Source organism: Triticum dicoccoides, chromosome 1A (assembly GCF_002162155.2).
Source record: "Triticum dicoccoides isolate Atlit2015 ecotype Zavitan chromosome 1A, WEW_v2.0, whole genome shotgun sequence".
Taxonomy (NCBI): Eukaryota; Viridiplantae; Streptophyta; class Magnoliopsida; order Poales; family Poaceae; genus Triticum; species Triticum dicoccoides.
Genome location: NC_041380.1, coordinates 63,488,357 through 63,514,012, shown reverse-complemented (window position 1 = coordinate 63,514,012; position 25,656 = coordinate 63,488,357). Strand labels below are relative to the sequence as shown.

General features: G+C 41.8%; 1 protein-coding gene across 1 annotated transcript; it reads left to right on the top strand.

The window, feature by feature from the left end:
* Window positions 1-19,628: 19,628 nt before the first annotated feature.
* Window positions 19,629-24,905, top strand: LOC119363146 (dnaJ homolog subfamily B member 4-like). Its single transcript, XM_037628461.1, has 3 exons — window positions 19,629-19,912; window positions 20,003-20,427; window positions 24,272-24,905. The coding sequence occupies exons 1-3, from the start codon at window positions 19,754-19,756 to the stop codon at window positions 24,705-24,707; spliced, it is 1,020 nt and encodes a 339-aa protein (XP_037484358.1). The 5' UTR covers window positions 19,629-19,753; the 3' UTR covers window positions 24,708-24,905.
* Window positions 24,906-25,656: the final 751 nt, after the last annotated feature.

Sequence of the window (25,656 nt, the reverse complement as noted above, 5' to 3'; positions counted from 1 at the left end):
CACTGTTGGGGAACGTAGTAATTTCAAAAATTTCCCTACACACACGCAAGATCATGGTGATGCATAGCAATGAGAGGGGAGAGTGTTGTCTACGTACCATCGTAGACCGAAAGCGGAAGCGTTAGCACAACGCGGTTGATGTAGTCGTACGTCTTCACGGCCCGACCGATCAAGCACCGAAACTACGGCACCTCCGAGTTCTAGCACACGTTCAGCTCGATGACGATCCCCAGACTCCGATCCAGCAAAGTGTCGGGGAAGAGTTCCGTCAGCACGACGGCGTGGTGATGATCTTGATGTTCTACCGTTGCAGGGCTTCGCCTAAGCACCGTTACAATATTATCGAGGATTATGGTGGAGGGGGGCACCGCACACGGCTAAGAGAACGATCACGAAGATCAACTTGTGTGTCTAGAGGTGCCCCCCTGCCCCTGTATATAAAGGAGTGGAGGAGGGGGGAGAGGGCCGGCCCCTATGGCGCGACCTGGAGGAGTCCTACTCCCACCGGGAGTAGGATTCCCCCCCCCCCTCCAAGTAGTAGGAGTAGGAGTCAAGGCAAGGGAAGGGAGAAGAGAAGGAAGGAGGGGGCGCAACCCTCCCCCTAGTCCAATTCGGACTAGGCCTTGGGGGGCACCCAACCTCTCTTCTCTCTTTCCCCTAAAGCCCAATAAGGCCCATATACTCCCCGGCGAATTCCCGTAACTCTCCGGTACTCCGAAAAATACCCGAATCACTCGGAACCTTTCCGATGTCCGAATATAGTCGTCAATATATCGATCTTTACGTCTCGACCATTTCGAGACTCCTCGTCATGTCCCCGATCTCATCCGGGACTCCGAACTCCTTCGGTACATCAAAACATATAAACTCATAATATAACTGTCATCGAAACCTTAAGCGTGCGGACCCTACGGGTTCGAGAACAATGTAGACATGACCGAGACACGTCTCCGGTCAATAACCAATAGCGGAACCTGGATGCTCATATTGGCTCCCACATATTCTACGAAGATCTTTATCGGTCAGACCGCATAACAACATACGTTGTTCCTTTTGTCATCGGTATGTTACTTGCCCGAGATTCGATCGTCGGCATCTCAATACCTAGTTCAATCTCGTTACCGGCAAGTCTCTTTACTCGTTCCGCAATACATCATCCTGTAACTAACTCATTAGTTGCAATGCTTGCAAGGCTTAAGTGATGTGCATTACTGAGAGGGCCCAGAGATACCTCTCTGACAATCGGAGTAACAAATCCTAATCTCGAAATACGCCAACCCAACAAGTACCTTTGGAGACACCTGTAGAGCACCTTTATAATCACCCAGTTACGTTGTGATGTTTGGTAGCACACAAAGTGTTCCTCCGGTAAACGGGAGTTGCATAATCTCATAGTCATAGGAACATGTATAAGTCATGAAGAAAGCAATAGCAACAAACTAAACGATCAAGTGCTAAGCTAACGGAATGGGTTAATTCAATCACATCATTCTCCTAATGATGTGATCCCGTTAATCAAATGACAACTCATGTCTATGGTTAGGAAACATAACCATCTTTGATCAACGAGCTAGTCAAGTAGAGGCATACTAGTGACATACTGTTTGTCTATGTATTCACACATGTATTATGTTTCCGGTTAATATAATTCTAGCATGAATAATAAACATTTATCATGATATAAGGAAATAAATAATAACTTTATTATTGCCTCTAGGGCATATTTCCTTCATGTTAAAGAATTCATAATATTGGTAAGCGTCAGGAAATGCCTATGAATTATTCACTTGTTGTTCAACCATTTGATGTTTGGGGCTTTGATTATATGGACCTTTTCCTTCCTCTAATGGGTATATACATATTTTGGTTGTTGTTGATTATGTCACTAAGTGGGTAGTTCCAACTGGCAGGGTTGATCGTAACACCTTCATTAAAATGCCTAAAGAAATTATCTTCTCAAGGTTTAGAGTCCCTAGATATTTAATGACTCATGGTGGTTCACATTTTATTCATGGTGCTTTCCGTAAAATGCTTGCTATATGATGTCAACCATAGAATTAAATCACCCTATCATCCTCAATCTAGTGGTCAAGTTGAACTTAGCAATAGAGAAATAAAATTAATTTTACAAAAAACTATCAATATGACCCGAAAGAATTGGTCTAAGAAACTTGATGATGCACTTTGGGCCTATAGAACAGCTTATAAAAATCCTATGGGTATGTCTCCATAAAAAATGGTTTATGGGAAAGCTTGTCATTTGCCTCTTGAGTTAGAACATAAAGCATATTGGGCAATTAAAGAACTCAATTATGACTTCAAACTTACCGATGAAAAGAGGTTATTTGATATTAGCTCACTAGATGAATGGAGAACCCAAGCTTATGAAAATGCCAAACTATTCAAAGAAAATGTTAAAAGATGGCATGGCAAAAGAATCCAAAAGCAGGAATTCGAAGTTGGTGAATATGTTCTATTGTATAATTCTCATTTCAGATTTTTTGCAGGAAAACTTCTCTCTAAATGGGAAGGGCCATATATTATCAAAGAAGTTTATCGCTCTAGAGCTATTAATAAGATCAATAATGCCTAAGGCACTAATCTGAAGGTGGTCAATGGGCAAAGAATTAAGCACTATATTTTAGGTACGCCTATTAATGTTGAAACTAATATTATTCAAACCATGACATCGGAGGATGATAACCCACAAGTATAGGGGATCAATTGTAGCCTCTTTCGATAAGTAAGAGTGTCGAACCCAACGAGGAGCTAAAGGTAGAACAAATATTCCCTCAAGTTCTATCGACCACCGATACAACTCTACGCACGCTTGACGTTCGCTTTACCTAGAACAAGAATAAAACTAGATGTACTTTGTAGGTGTTTTTGGGTAAGCTTGCAAGAAAGTAAAGAGCACGTAAATAAAGACTAGGGGCTGTTTAGGTAAAGACACAACTAAATTAGTTTTAGTAGAGAGCTTGTTGTTACAAGAAAGTTATTTGTCCCTAGGCAATCGATAACTAGACCGGTAATCATTATTGCAATTTTATTTGAGGGAGAGGCATAAGCTAACATACTTTCTCTACTTGGATCATATGCACTTATGATTGGAACTCTAGCAAGCATCCGCAACTACTAAAGATTCATTAAGGTAAAACCCAACCATAGCATTAAAGTATCAAGTCCCCTTTATCCCATACGCAAACAACCTACTTACTCGGGTCTGTGCTTCTTTCACTCACGCCACCCACTATAAGCAAATCATAAGCATATTGCAAACACTACAATGGGAATCCCTCACGCTTGCGCGACACGGAGAGCACCATAGGACAGCACCAATAATAAAACATACAATTCAAACCAATCACGATCATCAAATAGCCATTAGGACAAAACAGATCTACTCAAACATCATAGGATAGCGATACATCATTGGGAAATAATATATAGCGTTGAGAACCATGTTTAAGTAGAGATTACAGCGGGTAAGAGAGAGGTTACACCGCTGCATAGAGGGGGGAAGAGTTGGTGATGATGGCGGTGAAGTTGTTGGTGAAGATGACGGTGATGATGATGGCCCCGGCAGCGCTCCGGCGCCACCGGAAGCAAGGGGGAGAGGGCCCCCTTCTTCTTCTTCTTCCTCCTTGACCTCCTCCCTAGATGGGAGAAGGGTTTCCCCTCTGGTCCTTGGCTCCCATGGCGTGGGAGGGGCGAGAGCCCCTCCGAGATTGGATCTATCTCTCTGTCTCTCTCTGGTTCTGCGTTTTGTTCTGGCTCTATTTCACCATTTCGTGTATATATGGAGATCCATAACTCCGATTGGCCTGAAACCTTCGCCGTGATTTTTTTCCGAATATTAGCTTTCTTGCGGCAAAAGAAGAGCATCAACCGCCTTACGGTGGGCTCATGAGGGTAGGGGCGCGCCCTAAGGGGGGGCGCCCCCCTGCCTCGTGACCACCTCGGGCACTGGTTCGCGTTGATTTTCCTTCCAAATTTTCCATATTTTCCAAAAATAAGCTCTGTCCGTTTTTATCCCGTTTGGACTCCGTTTGATATGGATATTCTGCGAAACCAAAAACATGCAACAGACAGGAACTGGCACCGGGCACTGGATCAATATGTTAGTCCCAAAAATAATATAAAAAGTTGCCAAAAAGTATATGAAAGTTGAATAATATTGGCATGGAACAATCAAAAATTATAGATACGACGGAGACGTATCAGCATCCCCAAGCTTAATTCCTGCTCGTCCTCGAGTAGGTAAATGATAAAAAAATAATTTTTGATGTGGAATGCTACCTAGCATAATCTTGATCATATGTCTAACCATGGCATGAATATTAAGACACGAGTGATTCAAAGCAATAGTCTATCCTTTGACATAAAAATAATAATACTTCAAGCATACCAACCAAGCAATTATGTCTTATTGAAATAACATAGCCAAAGAAAGCTCATCCCTACAAAATCATATAGTCTGGCTATGCTCCATCTTCACCACACAAAGCATTCACATCATGCACAACCCCGATGACAAGCCAAGCAATTGTTTCATACTTTTGACGTTCTCAAACCTTTTCAACTTTCATGTAATACATGAGCGTGAGCCATGGACATAGCACTATAGGTGGAATAGAATATGATGGTGGGGGTTATGTGGAGAAGACAAAAAAGGAGAAAGTCTCACATCAACTAGGCGTATCAACAGGCTATGGAGATGCCCATTAATAGATATCAATGTGAGGAGTAGGGATTGCCATGCAATGGATGCACTAGAGCTATAAGTATATGAAAGCTCAAACTGAAACTAAGTGGGTGTGCATCCAACTTGCTTGCTCATGAAGACCTAGGGCATTTGAGGAAGCCCATCGTTAGAATATACAAGCCAAGTTCTATAATGAAAATTCCCACAAGTATATGAAAGTGATAACTCAAGAGACTCTCTATATGAAGAACATGGTGCTACTTTGAAGCATAAGTGTGGTAAAAGGATAGTAACATTGCCCCTTTTTCCTTTTTTCTGGGCTTCTTTGGCCCCCTTTTTTTTATTTAGGCTTCTTTGGCCTCTCTTTTTTTGGGCAATGCTCTAATAATGATGATCATCACACTTTTATTTACTTACAACTCAATATTACAACTCGATATCTAGAACGAAGACATGACTCTATATGAATGCCTCCGGCGGTGTACCGGGATGTGCAATGATCTAGCGTAGCAATGACATCAAAAAACGGACAAGCCATGAAAACATCATGCTAGCTATCTTACGATCATGCAAAGCAATATGACAATGAATGCTCAAGTCATGTATATGATGACGATGAAAGTTGCATGGCAATATATCTCGGAATGGCTATGGAAATGCCATGATAGGTAGGTATGGTGGCTGTTTTGAGGAAGGTTATGGGGGTTTATGGCACCGGCGAAAGTTATGCGGTACTAGAGAGGCTAGCAATGATGGAAGGGTGAGAGTGCATATAATCCATGGACTCAACATTAGTCATAAAGAACTCACATACTTATTGCAAAAATCTATTAGTCATCGAAACAAAGTACTACACGCATGCTCCTAGGGGGATAGATTGGTAGGAAAAGACCATCGCTCGTCCCCGACCGCCACTCATAAGGAAGACAATCAATAAACACCTCATGCTCCGACTTCGTTACATAACGATTCACCATACGTGCATGCTACGGGACTTGCAAACCTCAACAAAAGTATTTCTCAATTTCACAATTACTCAACTAGCACGACTCCAATATCACCATCTTTATATCGCAAAACTATTGCAAGGAATCAAACATATCATATTCAGCGATCTACAAGTTTATGTAGGATTTTATGACTAACCATGTGAATGACCAGTTCCTGTCATCTCTCTAAATAGATATAAGTGAAGCAAGAGAGTTTAATTCTTTCTACAAAAGATATGCCCGTGCTCTAACAAATATAAGTGAAGCAAAAGAACATTCTGCAAATGGCGGTTGTCTAAGTGAAGAGAAACAGGCAATCCAAACTTCAAATGATATAAGTGAAGCACATGAAGCATTCTATAAAGCCATGCTCAAAAGATATAAGTGAAGTGCAAAGAGCATTCTATAAATCAACCAAGGACTATCTCATACCAGCATGGTGCATAAAAGAAAAATGAAAACTAAATGCAAAAGACGCTCCAAGATTGCACATATCGCATGAACGAAACGAATCCGAAAACATACCGATACTTGTTGAAGAAAGAGGGGATGCCTTCCCAGCATCCCCAAGCTTAGACGCTTGAGTCTCCTTGAATATTTACTTGGGGTGCCTCGGGCATCCCCAAGCTTGAGCTCTTGCCTCTCTTCCTTCTTCTCACATCGAGACCTTCTCGATCATCGAACACTTCATCCACACAAAACTTCAACAGAAAACTTGGTAAGATCCGTTAGTATAATAAAGCAAATAACTACTCTAAGTACTGTTGCAAACCAATTCATATTTTTTGCATTGTGTCTACTGTAATATAACTTTTTCATGGCTTAATCCACTGATATAAATTGATAGGTTCATCAAAACAAGCAAACTATGCATCAAAAACAGAATCTGTCTAAAACAGAACAGTCTGTAGCAATCTGAACATTCACCATACTTATGATACTTGAAAAATTCTTCCAAAATTAGGAAAAATAAAAAATTTGTACAGAAATACAGTGCAAAAAGAATCAGAATCAGTTGACGTTCCAGCTAAAAATGTAAAATCGCGCACTACAGCCAAAGTTTCTGTCCTGCACCGTACAAACCATCAAGCAAATGTAAACATCCTAAAGGCAAACCTTGGCACATTATTTTTATAATACAATGGAATTGTACAAGGGGATAATTATTTTTGTTGAAAAGTTTCTGTAATTAAGATTCACATAGTTCCCATGGGCATGAACAAAGTTCAAGGACGTCCCCCATTTTCACAATGCTCGTCTCTCTCACTTTCACTTTTCTTTTTGAAAAAGTTTTGGGTTCCCCTCTTTATTTTTGTTGTTTTTAAACTATATGAAAGCACTCAACAGAAATAAATGAATCTCTAAAACTTCCGGGTTGTCTTCCTGGCATCGCTTTCTTTAAAGCCGTTAAGCTAGGCATATAGTGCTCAAGTAATGAATCCACCCGGATCCCAAGGTATATCAAAGCCAATTTGAATCAACAATGATTTGTAATTTAGTAGTGAGCACAAAGTAACATATATCAAGCAATGACGAAGTCTAACTCTCTTCCTATGCATCGGCGTGTCATAAAAGAACAATTCACGCACACAAAGTAAAGGCCAATACATAGTATAAACAGTTTCTTGCAATTTTATCGTATTGGAAACATAGAGAGGTGGAGATATAGTTCCTCTCTCATAATAATTGCAAGTAGGAGCAGCAAGCACATGCATATTATATCTATCAAAATCATCATGTGCAACGGTAAAAGGCAACCCATTAATATAATCCTTAATAAGTGCAAACTTCTCCGATATAGTGTAGTCGAGAGAATTCAAAAAGATAATAGGACTATCATGTGTGGGTGCAATAGCAAAAATTTCATGTTTAACATAAGGAGCTATAGCAAGTTCATCTCCATAAGCATAATTCATATTGGCATCTTGGCCACAAGCATAGCAAGCATCATCAAAAAGAGATATTTCAAAAGAATCAACGGGATCATAACAATCACCATAGCAATCATCCTCCGGTAAGCACGAAGGGAAATTAAACAATGTATGAGTTGAAGAGTTACTCTCATTAGAAGGTGGGCACGGGTAGCTAATCCGCTCTTCCTCCTTTTGTTCTTCGCTCTCCTCCTCATCTTTTTCATCCAATGAGCTCACAATTTTGTCAACTTCTTCTTTCATAGATTCCTGCAAAATATTAGTCTCTTCTTGGACAGCGAAGGCTTTCTTAATAAGCGCATTAATTTCATAATTGTATTCATAATTCTCATAATAATATTTCAGGATAGCTAGATTTTCAGGTCTATAAATAGCATCATCAAAATCTTCAAACTCTTTAAACATAGATTCAATTTCATAAGCACCCTTAAAAGCAACAAATTCTTCTATTTGTTCCACATCATAGTAATCATATATACCATTAGCATAAGAAGCTAAGGTTTCATTATCATTAAATTCACATGAAAAAGGAAGGTGTGGAGCCTTCACCTTAGAGCAACAAGTATAATCATATCTCAAGCATAGTTGACTAGCATACCACTTCAATATATGAATTTGATCCCATAATAGTTTCCCTTTTTGTGTCAAGCGGTAATCCCTAAAGTATTCACGTTGATCCAACGTTACTCCCATTACATAATTGAATGGGGTTTTCTCGGGATTATTAAAGTAGTACATAATATCTTTCACATAACTAGCATCAAGGGTTTTAGGAGGTTCCCCATCTCCATGAGCAGAAAGTACACCTATTTTTTGGTATTTCGTGTTCCATATCCATAACTAAAGATAGAGAACAACTAAGAACAGCAAATAAAAATTACTTAGTGATAAAGCAAACAAGCACACACGAGAATATTCACCCCACACTATTGCTCCCCGGCAACGGCGCCAGAAAAAGGTCTTGATAACCCACAAGTATAGGGGATCAATTGTAGCCTCTTTCGATAAGTAAGAGTGTCGAACCCAACGAGGAGCTAAAGGTAGAACAAATATTCCCTCAAGTTCTATCGACCACCAATACAACTCTACGCACGCTTGACGTTCGCTTTACCTAGAACAAGAATAAAACTAGAAGTACTTTGTAGGTGTTTTTGGGTAAGCTTGCAAGAAAGTAAAGAGCACGTAAATAAATACTAGGGGTTGTTTAGGTAAAGACACAACTAAATTAGTTTTAGTAGAGAGCTTGTTGTTACGATAAAGTTATTTGTCCCTAGGCAATCGATAACTAGACCAGTAATCATTATTGCAATTTTATTTGAGGGAGAGGCATAAGCTAACATACTTTCTCTACTTGGATCATATGCACTTATGATTGGAACTCTAGCAAGCATCCGCAACTACTAAAGATTCATTAAGGTAAAACCCAACCATAGCATTAAAGTATCAAGTCCCCTTTATCCCATACACAAACAACCTACTTACTCGGGTCTGTGTTTCTGTCACTCACGCCACCCACCATAAGCAAATCATAAGCATATTGCAAACCCTACAACGGGAATCCCTCATGCTTGCACGACGCGTAGAGCACCATAGGACAACACCAATAATAAAACATACAACTCAAACCAATCACGATCATCAAATAGCCATTAGGACAAAACAGATCTACTCAAATATCATAGGATAGCCATACATCATTGGGAAATAATATATAGCGTTGAGAACCATGTTTAAGTAGAGATTACAGCGGGTAAGAGAGAGGTTACACCGCTGCATAGAGGGGGGAAGAGTTGGTGATGATGGTGGTGAAGTTGTTGGTGAAGATGACGGTGATGATGATGGACCCGGCAGCGCTCCGGCGCCACGGAAGCAAGGGGGAGAGGGCCCCCCTTCTTCTTATTCTTCCTTGACCTCCTCCCTAGATGGGAGAAGTGTTTCCCCTCTGGTCCTTGGCTCCCATGGCGTGGGAGGGGCGAGAGCCCCTCCGAGATTGGATCTATCTCTCTGTCTCTCTCTGGTTCTGCGTTCTGTTCTGGCTCTGTTTCACCGTTTCGTGCATATATGGAGATCCGTAACTCCGATTGGCCTGAAACCTTCGCCGTGATTTTTTTCCGAATATTAGCTTTCTTGCGGCAAAAGAAGAGCGTCAACCGCCTTACGGTGGGCTCACGAGGGTAGGGGGCGCGCCCTAAGGGGGGTGCGCCCCCCTGCCTCGTGACCACCTCGGGCACTGGTTCGCGTTGATTTTCCTTCCAAATTTTCCATATTTTCCAAAAATAAGCTCCGTCCATTTTTATCCCGTTTGGACTCTGTTTGATATGGATATTCTGCGGAACCAAAAACATGCAACAGACAGGAACTGGCACTGGGCATTGGATCAATATGTTAGTCCCAAAAATAATATAAAAGGTTGCCAAAAAGTATATGAAAGTTGAATAATATTGGCATGGAACAATCAGAAATTATAGATACGATGGAGATGTATCAGAGGAACATATAAAAGAAACCTTCCAGAACACTCCAGAACCCTGAAAATGAAGAGGTACATGATACGGTAAGTAAACGGACTCCAAAAATTCCACAAAATTATTTTTTGCCAGTTATGGAATATTAGAAAAAAAATAAAAAAATAAGAAACAACCGGGAAGGAAACCCAAGTGCCCACAAGGCACCAGGGAGCGCCTGCCCCACCTGGCGCGCCCTGGTGGCTTGTGGGCCACGAGGGCACCTTCCCGATTCCATTTTCCTATAGTATACTTGTTTCCCAAGATAAAAATTATTTATATAATCCCCCAGACGATTTGACCACCGTATCTCGGAAATATCCTCTGTTCTTGTTTCGAGTTGTTTTTCTAACAGATCTAAATCGCCATGGCCCCACCAAGCTCTTCCAAGGACAAGTTCTTTGAGAGGGTAATCAATCCCTACTTGTCGGAGGTGATGAAACACCCTCAAGCCATTGAGATGCGTTAACGGGTGCTCCACATCCGGGATGTTCAAGGGCCCAAGAAGACGGGAAGCGTGGAGGCTAGGCTCGAGGCGGTGGGGTAGGAGATCTTTAGGTGCCAAGGGATGGTGGAGCGTGGACTCAGTGCCAATCACCTCATGATCACGGAATTCACCCGTGATCACAAGGTGGATGGCCGGTCTATGAAGGACATTGTCTTCACCTTCAACGAGCAAATCAATTTTCTACAAAGCCAAATCTATGATCTTCAAAATCAAGTTTTTGAGTATGAAGCAAGATTTAAAGGTATGAGTTTAGCTGCCAGTTGCAGGACTCAGGAGACTCGTGCTTCCTCTTATGATGGTGAACCGCTACCATGGAAGCTGGAGGACAAGTTTGCCTCCACTCCGTCACCACCACCATCATCTTCATCACCAAACAAGGAGACTTAAGCACACTGGTATGGGCACTCCCCTTGGCTTGTGCCAAGCTTGGGGGAGGTGCCCCGGTATCGTATCACCATCACTTTTATTACCTTTACTAGTTCGATCCCTAGTTATTTCATGATTTAGTTGAATAAAGTTTAGTATGATCTATTTTCGAGTGCTAGTTTTGTGATCTATCTATCTATGTAATCGAGTGAGAGTTATATAATAAAGTTTAGTTTGAGTTTTTGCTTCTTTACTTTTATATTCCAAGCAAAATAAAGGGAAATAATGAAAAATATCATATGCTAATCTTATGTAAGTAATGACATCACATAAGGAAAATAGCATGCAAATTCATGAAAGTTGACAAACATAGCATTGGTCAATGATGCAATTCATGAAAGAATTAATGAGGGGAGAGAAGATTCGCATGCAAATATACTAGCTTGGACATCTTTTATGATTGTGAGCCCCATTAAATATCTTATGCCAAATTGTTGACATTGGACAAGGAAGACAACATAATGATTTATGTTTGTTCATATTCACATAGAAGTTATTTTGTCATAGATACTTCAACATGTGGTGCTTGCTCAATATCTTTGCTAGCCAAAATTTTGCACTAAATAGAGATACTACATGTGCATCCAAAACCCTTAACCCAAATTCATGTTTTGGGAGTCCACCATACCTACCGATGGATTGAGTAAGATCCTTCAAGTAAGTTGCCATCGGTTCAAAAAGGCAATACAAATTGCTGCTAAATGTGTTTGATCTTTTAGTGTAAGGGAAAATAAGCATTGTACGAACTTATGATGGCAAAGTAATAAAAGCGACGGGCTGCATAATAAAGGTTGCTATCATAAGGGGCAATATAATGTGACGTTCTTTTGCATTAAGACATTGTGCATACAAAACCAAAAAGGGCATGACAACCTCTACTTCCCTCTGTGAAGGGCCTATCTTTTACTTTTATGTATTTACTTTTTATGCAAGAGTAAGTATTCTTCTCTATTCCTTTTTATTTTCTCTTTGGGTGTTTTTCTAGGTCTCATGCAAGAAATGAGAATGAAATTCAAACATCTGGGCGTCGTTGCTTGGCCAGAAAGATTAAGAAACTTGGTTTTTTAATTCTCGTAAATCTAAAACACGCCTGAAAATCATGAAACTTGGCATGGTGTCATGACATGCTACCAACATGGTGTGGTAAATTTTTTGGCCGAATTGGGACAAGGTTTCCTATAAGCTTCTTGCAAACCAGAGCTTCTCTCAAGAAGGCTTGTGATTCCGAGAGGGAACATGTCACCTCCGTGTGCGAAACGACATACACTGCCTTCTCCTGCTTTAATTTTTTTACACAGGTAGATTAGACCAAATAGAAGTATCGTGCTAAAATTTGGAATTATTCTGGGTTCATTTGGCCTTTTTTATACAATAATCAAATTTCTGGGCATTTAATGTGCATAATTCAAATTTGAACGACAAGCACATGCTGCAGTGCACCAAAGTTGGTTAAAAAATCACATGTGTGTCCTTGAGTGAATTTCTAGGTCCCATGCAAGAAATGGGAATGAAATTCAAACATCTGGGCGTCACCTCCATGTCACATGTGTGTCCTTGATTTCGAGAGGGAACATGTCACCTCCGTGTGCGAAACGACATACACTGCCTTCTCCCGCCTTAATTCTTTTACACAGGTAGATTAGACCAAATAGAAGTATCGTGCTAAATTTTGGAATTATTCCGGGTTCGTTTGATCTTTTTTATACATTAATCGAATTTCTGGTCATTTAATGTGTATAATTCAAATTTGAACTACAAGCACATGCTCCAGTGCACCAAAGTTGGTTGAAAAATCACATGTGTGTCCTTGGGTGAATTTCTAGGTCCCATGCAAGAAATGGGAATGAAATTCAAACATCTGGGCATCGTTGCTCGGCCAGAAAGATTGAGAAACTTGATTTTTTTAATTCCTGTAAATCCAAAACATGCTTGAAAATCATGAAACTTGGCATGGTGTCATGACATGGCACCAACATGCTGTGGTAATTTTTTTGACCAAATTGGGACAAGCTTTGGTATGAGCTTCTTGCAAACCAGAGCTTTTCTCGAGAAGGCTCGTGGTTCCGAGAGGGAACATGTCACCTCCGTGTGCGAAACAACATACACTGCCTTCTTTCGCCTTAATTTTTTTACACAGGTAGATTAGACCAAATAGAAGTATCGTGCTAAATTTTGGAATTATTCCGGGTTTGTTTGGCCTTTTTTATACATTAATTGAATTTCTGGGCATTTAACGTGCATAATTTAAATTTGAACTACAAGCACATGCTCTAGTGCATCAAAGTTGGTTGAAAAATTGCAGGTGTGTCCTTGGGTGAATTTCTAGGTCCCATGCAAGAAATGAGAATGAAATTCACACATCTGGGCATCGTGGCTCAGCTGGAAATATTGAGAAACTTGGTTTTTTAATTCCTGTAAGTCCAAAACATGCCTGAAAATCATGAAACTTGGCATGGCGTCATGACATGGCACCAACATGTTGTCGTAATTTTTCTCTCCGATTTGTGAAGGCGCACACATTAACAACAAAGTCATTTTGGAACAAGTGATGTCACGTTACAAATTGGAAACACAAGTATTATTGAAACTGTGGGCGTTCTACTTACCATTTATGTGCCGCCATGTGTCCCCTTTTTTATTGTCTAGGAGGTGCTGTGCGGGGTAGCTATTTGAGTACGGGAGGCGTGCGATCATACCCTTGCGCGTGCTCATCGGGAGGAGAGCCCTTTGACCTCTATCCTCTGCACACCTCCCTCCCAACGGCTCCATTAATGGCGCCCGAGCCCCCGTTTCACGGCGTGGCTATGTGTCACTGGACTGAAATTTAAGAGAGAAAAAGGAAATCTAAAAAGAAAGTTTTGCACGGATCTTGATGTAAGATCCGACGGACCTATATAGCATCGAATGCGACTTATAGCAAGACTGATGAATATCAGGACGATGACAGTACATAATAATTGTCTTACATATTTAGGAACACAATTAAAAAAGCCACATGCGGCAACGCCCAAAATATACAAGGGCAAAAGAAGAAGGAAGACAACGATCTGGCTCGCTGATGTCTACTTTCTTGATGTGTTGCTGCAGGCCGCAGGGACTAGTCTCTGCAGCGAGTGGCGATGATCTCTTTCTTGTCCTCAATATGTTGCTTGAGAGCATCCACGGATTCCTCCACCAGCCTTCTGTCCTTGATGCGCAGCATGTCATTCTCGTCCATAAGTTTCTCGATGATGACACCGGTCCTCTTCAACAAGGCAATGGTCTCCTCCTGCTGCTCCGCACTTCCGACGATCTTCGCCCTCAACAGGTCGCGCTCGGCCCGGAGCTTCGCATTGCTCTCATTTAGTTGCCGGATGACGCCGGTAGCTTGTTCAAGTGAGGCTTTCATGTCGTCATGCACCCTCGCCCAGCCAGAGATCTGATCCATCTGGCTATGGACGATCGCATGCATGCGCCTGTAAGAGTCCTCGCCTGCCCACGAGATATTTTCCCAGGCCGCCACGACGCGGGAGGACATCTCTGCTGCATTCGCGGCGCGGTGGGACATCTCTTTTGCTTCCACGGCACGACCAGACTAGTCTGCTGCATCGACGGCACGGCGGGACCTCCGTGCTGTTCGGCGGCATGGTGGGACCTCTGTGCTGCTAGGGCCGCGCGGGGGACATGCCGGCTGCTTTCGCGGCGAGGCGGGAGATCTCTCGTGCTTCCGCTTCCATGCTCGCCTCTCCCTGGTGGCAATCTCTCGACCCAGAACTCACGCTGGCCATGGCAGGCGCAAGGGAACGATGATGAATGACTTGTTTGTTTTTGTGGATGAGGAGTTGATGAGGAATGTGCAGTCATCTTGGAGTCGTAGTATTTATAACGAAGTACTAATACGCTCCTAAGTGGGAAACCGTTTAGGTTTTGATCGGTGTGAACAGGTATGCAAGTAAATATAGCATGGTAGTAATTTGGAATGTGACAGGATGCAGGCTCAAAATTTATTGACGGTTCTAAGTGCGGCACTTTTCCCGGAAGGCGTAACTTTCTCGGTCGCTTACGTGGCGTTTGCACCATAGGATGCATCGCAATAGGCAATGTCAGCACACGTCTTGTTCCAACAACCATGCGCGGTCGTTATTACCATCGCGCCCGCTTCTTTTAATTAGAATGTGTGCCTGTCTAGCGCGCACACGTTGATCTGTCTAATTGTTTCTGTTTGTTGTGGCTAACCGCAAACAGTTCATCCGTGTGAAGTGTATGCCATCAATCGCAGACACTTTGATCTGACTGACCATTTCTGTTCTGTTGCCTAATCGCAAACAGTTAATCCTTCTGAAGCATATGCCCTCAATCGCACACACCTTTATCTAGCTGCCGTTTCTGCTGTTGCTCCTCATCACAAACAATTCATCCGAGTGAACCGTATGATGTATATCACACACACCTTCATCTGACTGCCCGTTTCTTTTGTTCCTCCTCATCATAAATAGTTAATTGAACTGAATCGTATGCCCTGCATCGCACACACAACTAAAATCTGAACCGTGCTTGATGCATCCATCATCGCAAACATTTTGCACCTTTTTTGATGGTTTTTTACACCACCAATTGCGATTATTGCATCGCACACAATTTCGTTGAAGGGTCTCTGATCATAGTGTCACGTTAGCAGCATCCTGCAGTAGTGCATGTTGCAAGTAATAATGTGAATTTGATATGTGTTCGATATTTTGATGATATGTATGTTGTGATTCCCTTAGTGGTGTTATGTGAAAGTCGACTACATGACATTTCACCATCTTTGAGCCTAAGGGAATGCATTTTGGAGTAGTTATTAGATGATGGGTTGCTAGAGTGACAGAAGCTTAAACCTAGTTTATGCGCTATTTTCGTAAGGGGCTGATTTAATTTGAATCCATATGTTTAATGCTATGGTTAGATTTTATCTTAATACTTCTTTCGTAGTTGCAGATGCTTGTGAGGGGGTTAATCATAAGTGGGAGGCTTGTTCAAGTAAGAACAACACCCAAGCACCTGTCCAACAACATATCAAATTATCAAAGTAGAGAACGCAAATCAAACCAATATGATGAAAGTGACTAAATGAAATTCCCGTGTGCCCTCAAGAACATTTTACTTATTATCTGAGATCGTTCCAGCATGTCCTTTGCTACAAAAAGGATTGAGCTACCTTGCTGAACTTATTGTTACTATTGTTACTATTGTTACTTGTTAGTTGCTACAAATTACGTTTCTATCAAACTACTTGTTACCGACAATTTCAGTGCTGGCAGAAATTACCTTGCTGAAAACCACTTGTCATTTCCTTCTGCTCCTCATTGGGTTCGACACTCTTACTTATTGAAAGGACAAAGATTGATCCCCTATACTTGTGGGTCATCATTTGGACCAAGAGTATATCCACCAGAGGGGGTGAATGGGAGATTCAAAAATTCTTGCAAAAGTTGAATCAAACCCAATCAAAGCAACAGAGTAAGTTCGGTAGAGCAAGAGGTAAACAGGTAAATCAGAGTGGAGCAAATCTTTCGAGGAAAGATGCTATAATTGTTCGTGCATAGAAGATCACATGTTTAACTATCACAATGGTAATGATGTAAGCTAACAGATGAAGTAACATGAGATTAATACAAACTACAACTATGGAACTGATAAAAGAGCGAGCAAAGCAACCAAGTACTGAAATGAATGAGAACTAACTGAAACGAAGCAAACAAAGAATGAAATAAATACACACACTAATAACTGGTAGACCAGATAATTCTATCGGTACCGAGCACGAAAGTAAACTGCCGAATGAAAAGCACTAAGTAGAGTGGACCACTGGTGCTCGATGGCGACAGAGAGATTTGGACCAGTTCGCCCTTCTACCAAAGGAGTAGTCTGGTTGGAGGGGCTTGTGATTGAATACACGAGCAAACCTCTCTCCGTCCTATTCTCCTTCAACTCAGAGCTGATCAGACTCCAATTTATTTCACTCATGGTACTTGTCGGTGATCTCCAAACCTTCGACAGACTTCTTAGCGAACCATAACTACTCTTGGTTGCTGAAGAATTTGCTTGGTGAAGACAATTACTCTTCGTCACTCAAGCTGTCACTTATCCATCTAGAGAGTGCGCAGCTCTCAAGAGTAATAGGTACAAGGACCCTGACTCAGATCAACTGTGATGCTCAACCACTGTCTAAGTTTCGGCTCTTGATTTTCTCTCGGTGGATTTTAAACTCAAATATCTCAAAGAGGGGATGCTCAATCAATCTTCTTAGAAATCTTAAGGGAAGCAGCCAACGGGCAATGTTGGAGCGGGGTGACTATTTATAGCCGCAGCCTTCCCTGATGGGAAATGACCAAATTGGACATGTAGATCAGTCAATGGTCGAACGACACATTTCCAACGGTCGAATTCTGGGCACAACGGTAGCATTCCTTACCAAGCAAGAAATGCTATCTCCTCATTCTGAAAGATATCTCCTGCAACACCGAAGAACAATGTCTTCTTTTGATAGGTAATCATTAGAAGCATAAAGAGATTTCTCTCAGTCTTCCATAGGTTTCGGCTAAGCGTCATAGTGGACCTAAGATTAGAGAACCTATACCCCTCTTAATAGCACGAAGGTCCTACGACTCAAAAGAGAAAGACAAAAGAATAGCGAAATAAATGCTACATCCTCACTTCGCCTTCAATCTCCTCGATAGCAGTCCAATTTTCCTCGGACACTCCGAACAGATAATGCTTCACGTCAGCAATAATTTTTAAGGGGTCAACTCCTTCGGTAGAATCTTCTCGCATACATGTCTTCACAAGATGTAGCCCATCCTTCTTTGCAGCGCAGATATTCTTTGGTGAACGAATACATCATTTCCTCGGGCTTGCATGGGCTATTTCTCTTCGTGTGCACTAGCAAACAAATCAGTCCATGCATGTTTCTGGCAACAATCTTCAAAATACAAGGGGGCAAAACATTGCACTAACAAGATCCCTCTCCCCGGAGCCACAAACGGACTTCAGATCAGGGTTCCCGACGAAGAACATGAGGTGGCGGTGGCTCCATATCATAAAAAGCAATGAAACTTTTTCTTTGTTTTTTTCTCATGAAGATGGAATATATAGTGTTGGAATTAGGTCAGACAGAAGCCCAGTGGCCCCACAAGCCTGGATGGTGCTGCTTGGGGGTGGTCGTGCCCCTGGGCTTGTTGGCCCTGGGTGGCTTCCCTCTGGTAACAATTTGCTCTAGTATTTTTATTTATTCCAAAATAATTCTCCATGAAGTTTCTTCCAATTTTGAGAACTTTTTTTGCACAAAAAACAACACCAAGGTAGTTCTACTGAAAATTGCGTCAGTCCGGATTAGTTTCACTCGAATCATGCAAATTAGGTGGCAAAACAAGAGCAAAAGTATTTGAAAAAGTAGATATGTTGGAAACATATCAGTGACTGAAACACCACTCATAAATACCCTCCTCCACTTTTTGTTGGGACAATTACTATAGGGATACTTACATGAAGGTGCTACAATACCATGTGTGTCATGCGTATGTTATGTGCCTAATTGGAAGATGTGCTGATTGAAACTAAAAGAGCAAAATGAGAAATTACATATTTAATGGATGGCTACTTAAAAAATTATAAGTGTTGCACTAGTGCACCGGTCTTTTGGGGGCTTAGCACAACGACTTCCCGACTGTCTACTACAACAAGATTTGCCCGACTCCTTTGAGGGAGAGGCGATGACAGCGGCGCGTCTTCGGCTCGCTCTAGTGCTTATAATCGTCGCTAGGTGATTCATGGATCAGGTTGTAATTTTTATTACCTCTAGTGTTCTCTCTATTGCCATGATTGACGAATAGATTGAAAATTTCTCTCACAAAAAAAAACAAATGCACGTTCCATGAAATATCATTGTTGGAAAAAAATGCATAAGCTCTAGAAAAGGCCGCAATAAGATACAAAGACGAAAACTTGACGACCATAAAGGCTGGTAAGAGAGAGAAAAAAAGGTTGTATATGAATGGAGAGCGAATATCAGCTCTCAATTAGCAGTTAAGAAAGAAAAGTTACCATTATTCTATGGAACTACACAAAGTCAAACTATTGATAGATTTGTTAAATTAAGTCATAGTCCACAGTCCACAATTGTAGGCGGGTAGAGAAATAAAGTTTCGAAACCGACTGGAGAAATATATCAAGCGAGGATAAAAGCAACATTTATTATCTAAAAATCTCTACGAATTACAGGCATCACCTGACACAACTTGTTACAATTAAGATTGAGAAATACAAAGTTAGATCATTTCAGCAGATAAGAAGATAATGCTGGACCCAAAATCTCTTTCAGCCAGTAAAAATATATTAGTAATAGCTATGGATAATAACTATTTTCTCAAATATTCTTATGCACACATACTAAATACAGGCAAGATGGTTAAGCTTTGTTTGAGAATATGTACACATGATTCGATATAGCAAGAATTATATGTGTCTCCAACAACAAATAGAGCAAGAAGAGTCCCTCACCAAAACAAATAACACAACAAAAAGAGAAAAGCCCAAAACAAACCCCATCTCATCAAGGACGAACAGAGGGGAAGCAAAACCCTCGTCCTCCCCCCTCCCTGTCGTCCGCAACCAGCCAAAGCCAATCCCAAGTCGGGAGCCGCAACCACCTGCCGCATCAGCCGTCGCCGTCGATGGAGGCGGACTACTACAAGGTGCTCGGCGTCGGCCGCGGCGCCACCGACGACGAACTCAAGAAGGCCTACCGCCGCCTCGTCATGAAGTACCACCCGGACAAGAACCCCTCCCCGCAGGCCGACACCCTCTTCAAGCAGGTCTCCGTGGCCTACGACGTACGTCCCTCCCTCCCTCCATTGCCGCCGCCGCCGCCAAGAACCCTCTGAATCTGTCGCCTTACGGTCTCTCTCTCTGTCTCCTCGCAGGTGCTCAGCGACCCGGATAAGCGCGCCATCTACGATCAGTACGGCGAGGAGGGGATCAAGGCGGGCGTCGCCCCGCCCTCCCCCTCCGCCGCGCACGCGCACGGATTCGGCGGCGGCCCCGGGTTCCGCTTCCATCCGAGGAGCGCCGACGAGATCTTCCAGGAGATGTTCGGGGGTTCGTACTTCGGGCAGGGGCCGCGCGGCCCCTGGAGCGGAGGCAGCGCTCCGCAGTCTGTCCCGGGGTGCGCCGCCAACGCTGCCGCCGCCGCCGCTGCAGGATTCTCTCCAGGGTCAGGGGAGGCGTCCGGAGGGTCGGCGAGGAAGGGAGCGGCGATCGAGCGGCAGCTAGCGTGCAGTCTGGAAGACCTGCACAAGGGCGCCACCAAGAAGATGAAGATCTCCAGGGATGTCCTCGACTCCGTCGGGTGAGATGGATTATTTTGCTCTTTCATTCTCTACTCGTCTTGTTTCTAGACTAAATTAATCGGATCCATTGGTAATTAGTTTTTAAGCATAGCATTGTGATATGATAATTAATTTCAGCCTGATAGTGGTAGCAATGTTCTTGCCTCTTGGTATGTTTCTTTTCCATGCAATTTGATATGCCTGTGTTGGCTAGAGGAAAGTCTGTGCCTTTGTGCGGTAGCTCTTTCTGTCACCGGCTGACTGCTATTTCTAAATAGTCAATTGATCGAAGAAAATAAGGGCAGCAAAAATTAAGGACCTAAGAAGGAATGGTTGAGAAGGGAGGAATTTGATAAGACATGTTGGATAAGAGTAGAGGAGAGAGGGTGGGAGATTCAGAGCAACACTACCAACTCAAAACTGACATGTCATGTAAATCATAGACGGACCTTAGTGTGGGTAGGTCCATGATGCTCCTGTTGGAATGTAGCCAATGTTTAGGATATCGGTAACCGGTTGCTGCTCGGTTGGGGGCCGAGTGGAGATTAATCGGTTAATCGGCCTATTAACTGAATTTATCGGTTAGGTTTAACTAGGGCTATATCTATATATCCTAGGCTACATAGCAACATGCACTGTACTAGATGTCTAGACATGTTATTGTACACATTAGTAGCAGCACAACAACATACATACACATCATTACCAGGAGAGAGGAGGCTCCTGGAGGAGGGGGGAGGCGCGGGCTTGCTGACTTCACCGGCGGCTAGTTGGGGCAGAGGCGGCTGCTCCTCTAGGACAAGGAGTGGGAACCTGAACACCTAGATCGCGGGGCGGCTGGGAGAGGGGAGGAAAACAGGCTACATTTTGGGCCAGATAAGCTATGTACCTCCTCTGGCAGTTAATCGGGTCACCTGATAATTCGTCCTTTTATCGGCTGTCAGACCGATAAATTGGTTGAACCATTTAATGAGCCAATTAGGGGTTATTTAATTTGGTGAGGTGCCGAGTAGCAGTTAACTTGAATATTGGCCCATATTTTGAACAGTGAATGTAGCCTCTCAGTACTTCCCCCTACTTATTATGTAGTTGTATATTTATAGACAATGACCTAGATGCCCGAAAAAAAGCATGAGCTCTAGGCTCTAGCTCTTATTGGTGTGGTTTCTAGTTGGGCAGTTTAGACCTTATCAATTAACTTTTAAGTTTGAGCAGCACATGACATACATGATTTCCTTGGAGTGGGCAATATGCTTTTGTTATGACATTGAGATGCTTACGTGGCTCATACTTATTTCTCAATTTGTCTGGAAGAATTTATTCATTGTCCACTGCTTATATCACTATTTTTTTCAATGTACTACCTCTGTACCAAAACATAAGACGTTTTTGCAGTTCAAATTGAAATTTGAAAGGCAAAAACATCTTATATTTTGATACGGAGGGAGCACTGGATTAATCTGATCTATGTGCAGCCAAACACGGTGTCTCTGTCTTCTAGTAATATGATACCTTGTCTTGAGTAAAATCATAAATTCTACTTTGACAACCTTTCCAGTTTTAGAACAAATCCTCCTTTTAGGCACTTGGGGTATTGCAGAAAGCCAGAAACGAGTTAGTCTATAAATAAGTCAATTGTTAGTGTTATAGCTCTATAGCATTTACTGGTACCTGCACGTATCCTTATGTGCCTTTCTGTTTCCATTATATTGTTTCTCATTACCTAATGTATTTGCTCATAAATAAAAAGGTCATTACCACCTTCCCGCCTAAAGATCCAACACGGAAACTGTTTGAGGATGGAATTTTTTTCATGTTCATAGCACATTCTTATTATTGCTGCAATTATGGATTCTCTTAAAAAACGAGTTTGGAGGGTTTTACCTTTAGAATCTAATAAGCGAAAATGCATGGTGGGGGCATAATGAGCTTCTTTAATAAGCTCTCCAGTTCATAAATAAGGAAATTTTTAGACGGTTACATGGTTTTTCAGGATGTACTAACTTCGGCCACTTATTTCTGGTAGTGTTATGTATAAAACAGAATAAAATTATATACTCAGGAAAGTACTTTTAGAAAACAAATCTATGAGTATGGTTTTGAAGTTTATAATCCAAAATTTTAAAATGGTACTCCCTCTGTTCACTTTTATAAGGCGTTGAAGACATTTCAGACAGCGTGCAAAGCAGCCCATTTTCAGTTGTCTGAAATGACTTACAAAAGTGAACGGAGGGAGTATTACAAGTAAAAAATAAAAGAATGTTTGAACTAAGATATGTCCAGAACATCACTTTTTAATGAACTGGAGGGAACAATAGGCTAAGGTCTCAACCTTCAGTGAGTTAAGTCATAAGCCCAGATCCTACTCCGTACAACAGATATCACAGATGTTAGGGCTCTGGCATTGGGTATAGTTGCGTGATTGGGCTTCTACTGTTTGAGAGTGATTTAGTAAAGATCATCAGAGGTAGACGGTTTGTTTTAACTCAGAACCCAGAATAGTTATATTATGGTGTAGTGTTTATTTTCTGAGGTGTTTGTGTAAAATGGTTCAGTACAACAGTGCCCTTTTTATGCTGTGTTTGGCATCGAGGTGGATTGTGATAATCCAGCTTTTGCCTATTTTTCTGTCTGGCTGACCAACTTTATTCAGCTGCCGTGGCTATTTTTCCACAGCAAATTATATAAAATAAGTTCATCACAATACACTTAAGCAAACCGCAAACAAGCGTGGGTTTCTGCCATGCAGACTGAGTCTTTGACGTATACACACCTATCCGAGAACATGAACTGTGACGATTTTGAATTGAAGCGACCAGGTCATGTCTTTGATGTAAAATATATATTTTTGACACATATTGAAGGACAGTAGGTGGGTTTTTCTTTGCTCCAATGAACATATGTATGACGAGTTGGTTTCTGGGTTCCTCGCAGAAAAACAATCAGTATCTGGATAAGTATAATTGTTTCAAGGAAGGCCAAATATGAGATGTTGATCACCTAACCTATTATTTTCAAGGAAGTTTATTACAACATAGATGCACACACTCACACACCACACACATGGAGTAGAAATGCTGCCAATGCATGAGAATTGCTACTTGTATATAGGTCCACTCTGCACCAGTTTACCTAGCACATTTAGTTAGCAGGATGGTATGTAGCAATTGTTTGAAGTTGCCTATCCCTGTATGCTTTGCTTGCACTTCCTCCCCAGTTAATCGATGTGGACGCAGAGGGATTGATAGTGAACCTGTTCTTCTAAAAGGTACTAGTAAATGCGCACGTGCAACGCACGTTAATATTTAGGCAATATATTAATTGCACGCGGATATTAGGTATGTTATTATTTGTGTGTTAATTGATTAGTGCAATATTTGGTATGATATTAATTGCACGTTAAACACGTTGAATGCTCGCCATTGGAGCAATCTAGGTCGTTGGATTGACTTAGTTTGATGGCCGAGATCAGTTGGATCTGCCCCTTTGGGTCTTTTTATATTGGTATAGATATAGATATAGATATATATGAAAAAGGAAACAAATATACATGGTAATACAGAAAACTGGAACTTAACAAATTGTACAGATGCAGCTTGTTTGCCCTTGTTAAGGTATTCTGGAGTGATGCATATCTGCAGTATAGCTTTGCCTATCTGTGATTGATGATTATAGCAGACAGTATTTGTGATTCTAGGGTATTCATTTACGACACACTGCATGGATAAGGCTTCCTAGTTTCGTATGTCAAGTTGGTATGATGCCCTAGAGTTGCTAAAGTTTTAATTTCCAGACAAAAAAAGGATCTCATTATTTACATATCTTTCTTTTTATGGAGACATATGTTGATGTTCCTTTCTGCAGGAAACCAATGAGTGTGGAGGAGATCCTAACAATTGATATCAAGCCTGGATGGAAGAAGGGCACAAAGATCACCTTCCCCGAGAAAGGCAACGAGACACGTAACGTCATACCATCAGATCTCGTGTTCATAATAGAAGAACGGGCACACCCGAAATTCAAGAGAGATGGGAATGACCTTGTTTACACGCATAAGATCTCCCTCGTGGATGCTTTGACTGGCTGTGCAGTCCAGCTGACAACTCTGGATGGGCGAAGTTTAACCGTTCCCGTGAAGTCTGTCATCAGTCCCACCTACGAAGAAGTTGTGCAGGGTGAAGGGATGCCGATCACAAGGGAGCCGTCTAAGAAAGGTAACCTAAGGATCAAGTTTCAGATCAAGTTCCCCACCGCTCTAACAGCTGACCAGAAGGCAGGGGTCCAGCAACTTCTGTCTTAGCTGTTCGTACAATGTGAGTCCACGTTCTTTTCCTTTTGTTGAGCAGTTGGGAATAGACGGTTGACTTGATTACAAGAATTGCTGAATGTAAAATCACTATTTCATGCTAGTGTAAAGCGCATGCTTTCCGTACTGTTTCCAGCCTGACTCTTGATTGCTAAAATGCTAACTGCTGACATGCTAGCAGCTGTTCGCCTAGTAGTGGATCTGCCTTCCTCTTAGATTATCTGATGTTTCTGAAGTTAACAATTGTGGGGTATTATTCAGATTCTTAGTTTCACATTTGCTACGGGATGTGATAGTTCCTCTTATCGTGTCCCAGTCTTCTTGGCCTACTTTTTTCCCTTCAAAATCACCATGTTTCTCCTTCACAAAGATTTTGCTATGTTTATTCAATAGAATCAGGCACTGACTGGGTCTTATTTCAGCCTATGTTCTGAGTGAAATGCTTACTGATCTACACTCTCTGTTTCCAAATATAAGTTCTTTTAGAGATTTCAATAGGAACTACATACGGATGTATATAGACGTATTTTAGAGTGTAAATTCACTCATTTTGCTCCGTATGTAGTTCACACTGGAATCTCTATAAAAAGACTTGTATTTAGAAACGGAGGGAGTATATGGGTGAAACCTGAACCTGAGGTTTCATCCAGTTCAACAAGATAACTTGACTAGATTTTGCCGCCGCTCTGCATGGACTGGGATGTCTTTCATCATTTGATTTTGCTGTTACATTAGTTTTGGTGTATGCTGTTTCCGATGATCACTGATCTTGGTCCAAGAGAGATAGACACGGGCCTCGTCGCGTCGACGATCATTGTCGGTGCAGGATTTCATGTCGATAAACAATGATTTCTGGGCGCTTTTCCATCAGATAACACTGGCAACAAAATGAATTTCTTTCGTAGTAATCAGATGGTTGCTATCGGTAGCGGGACCACCAGAT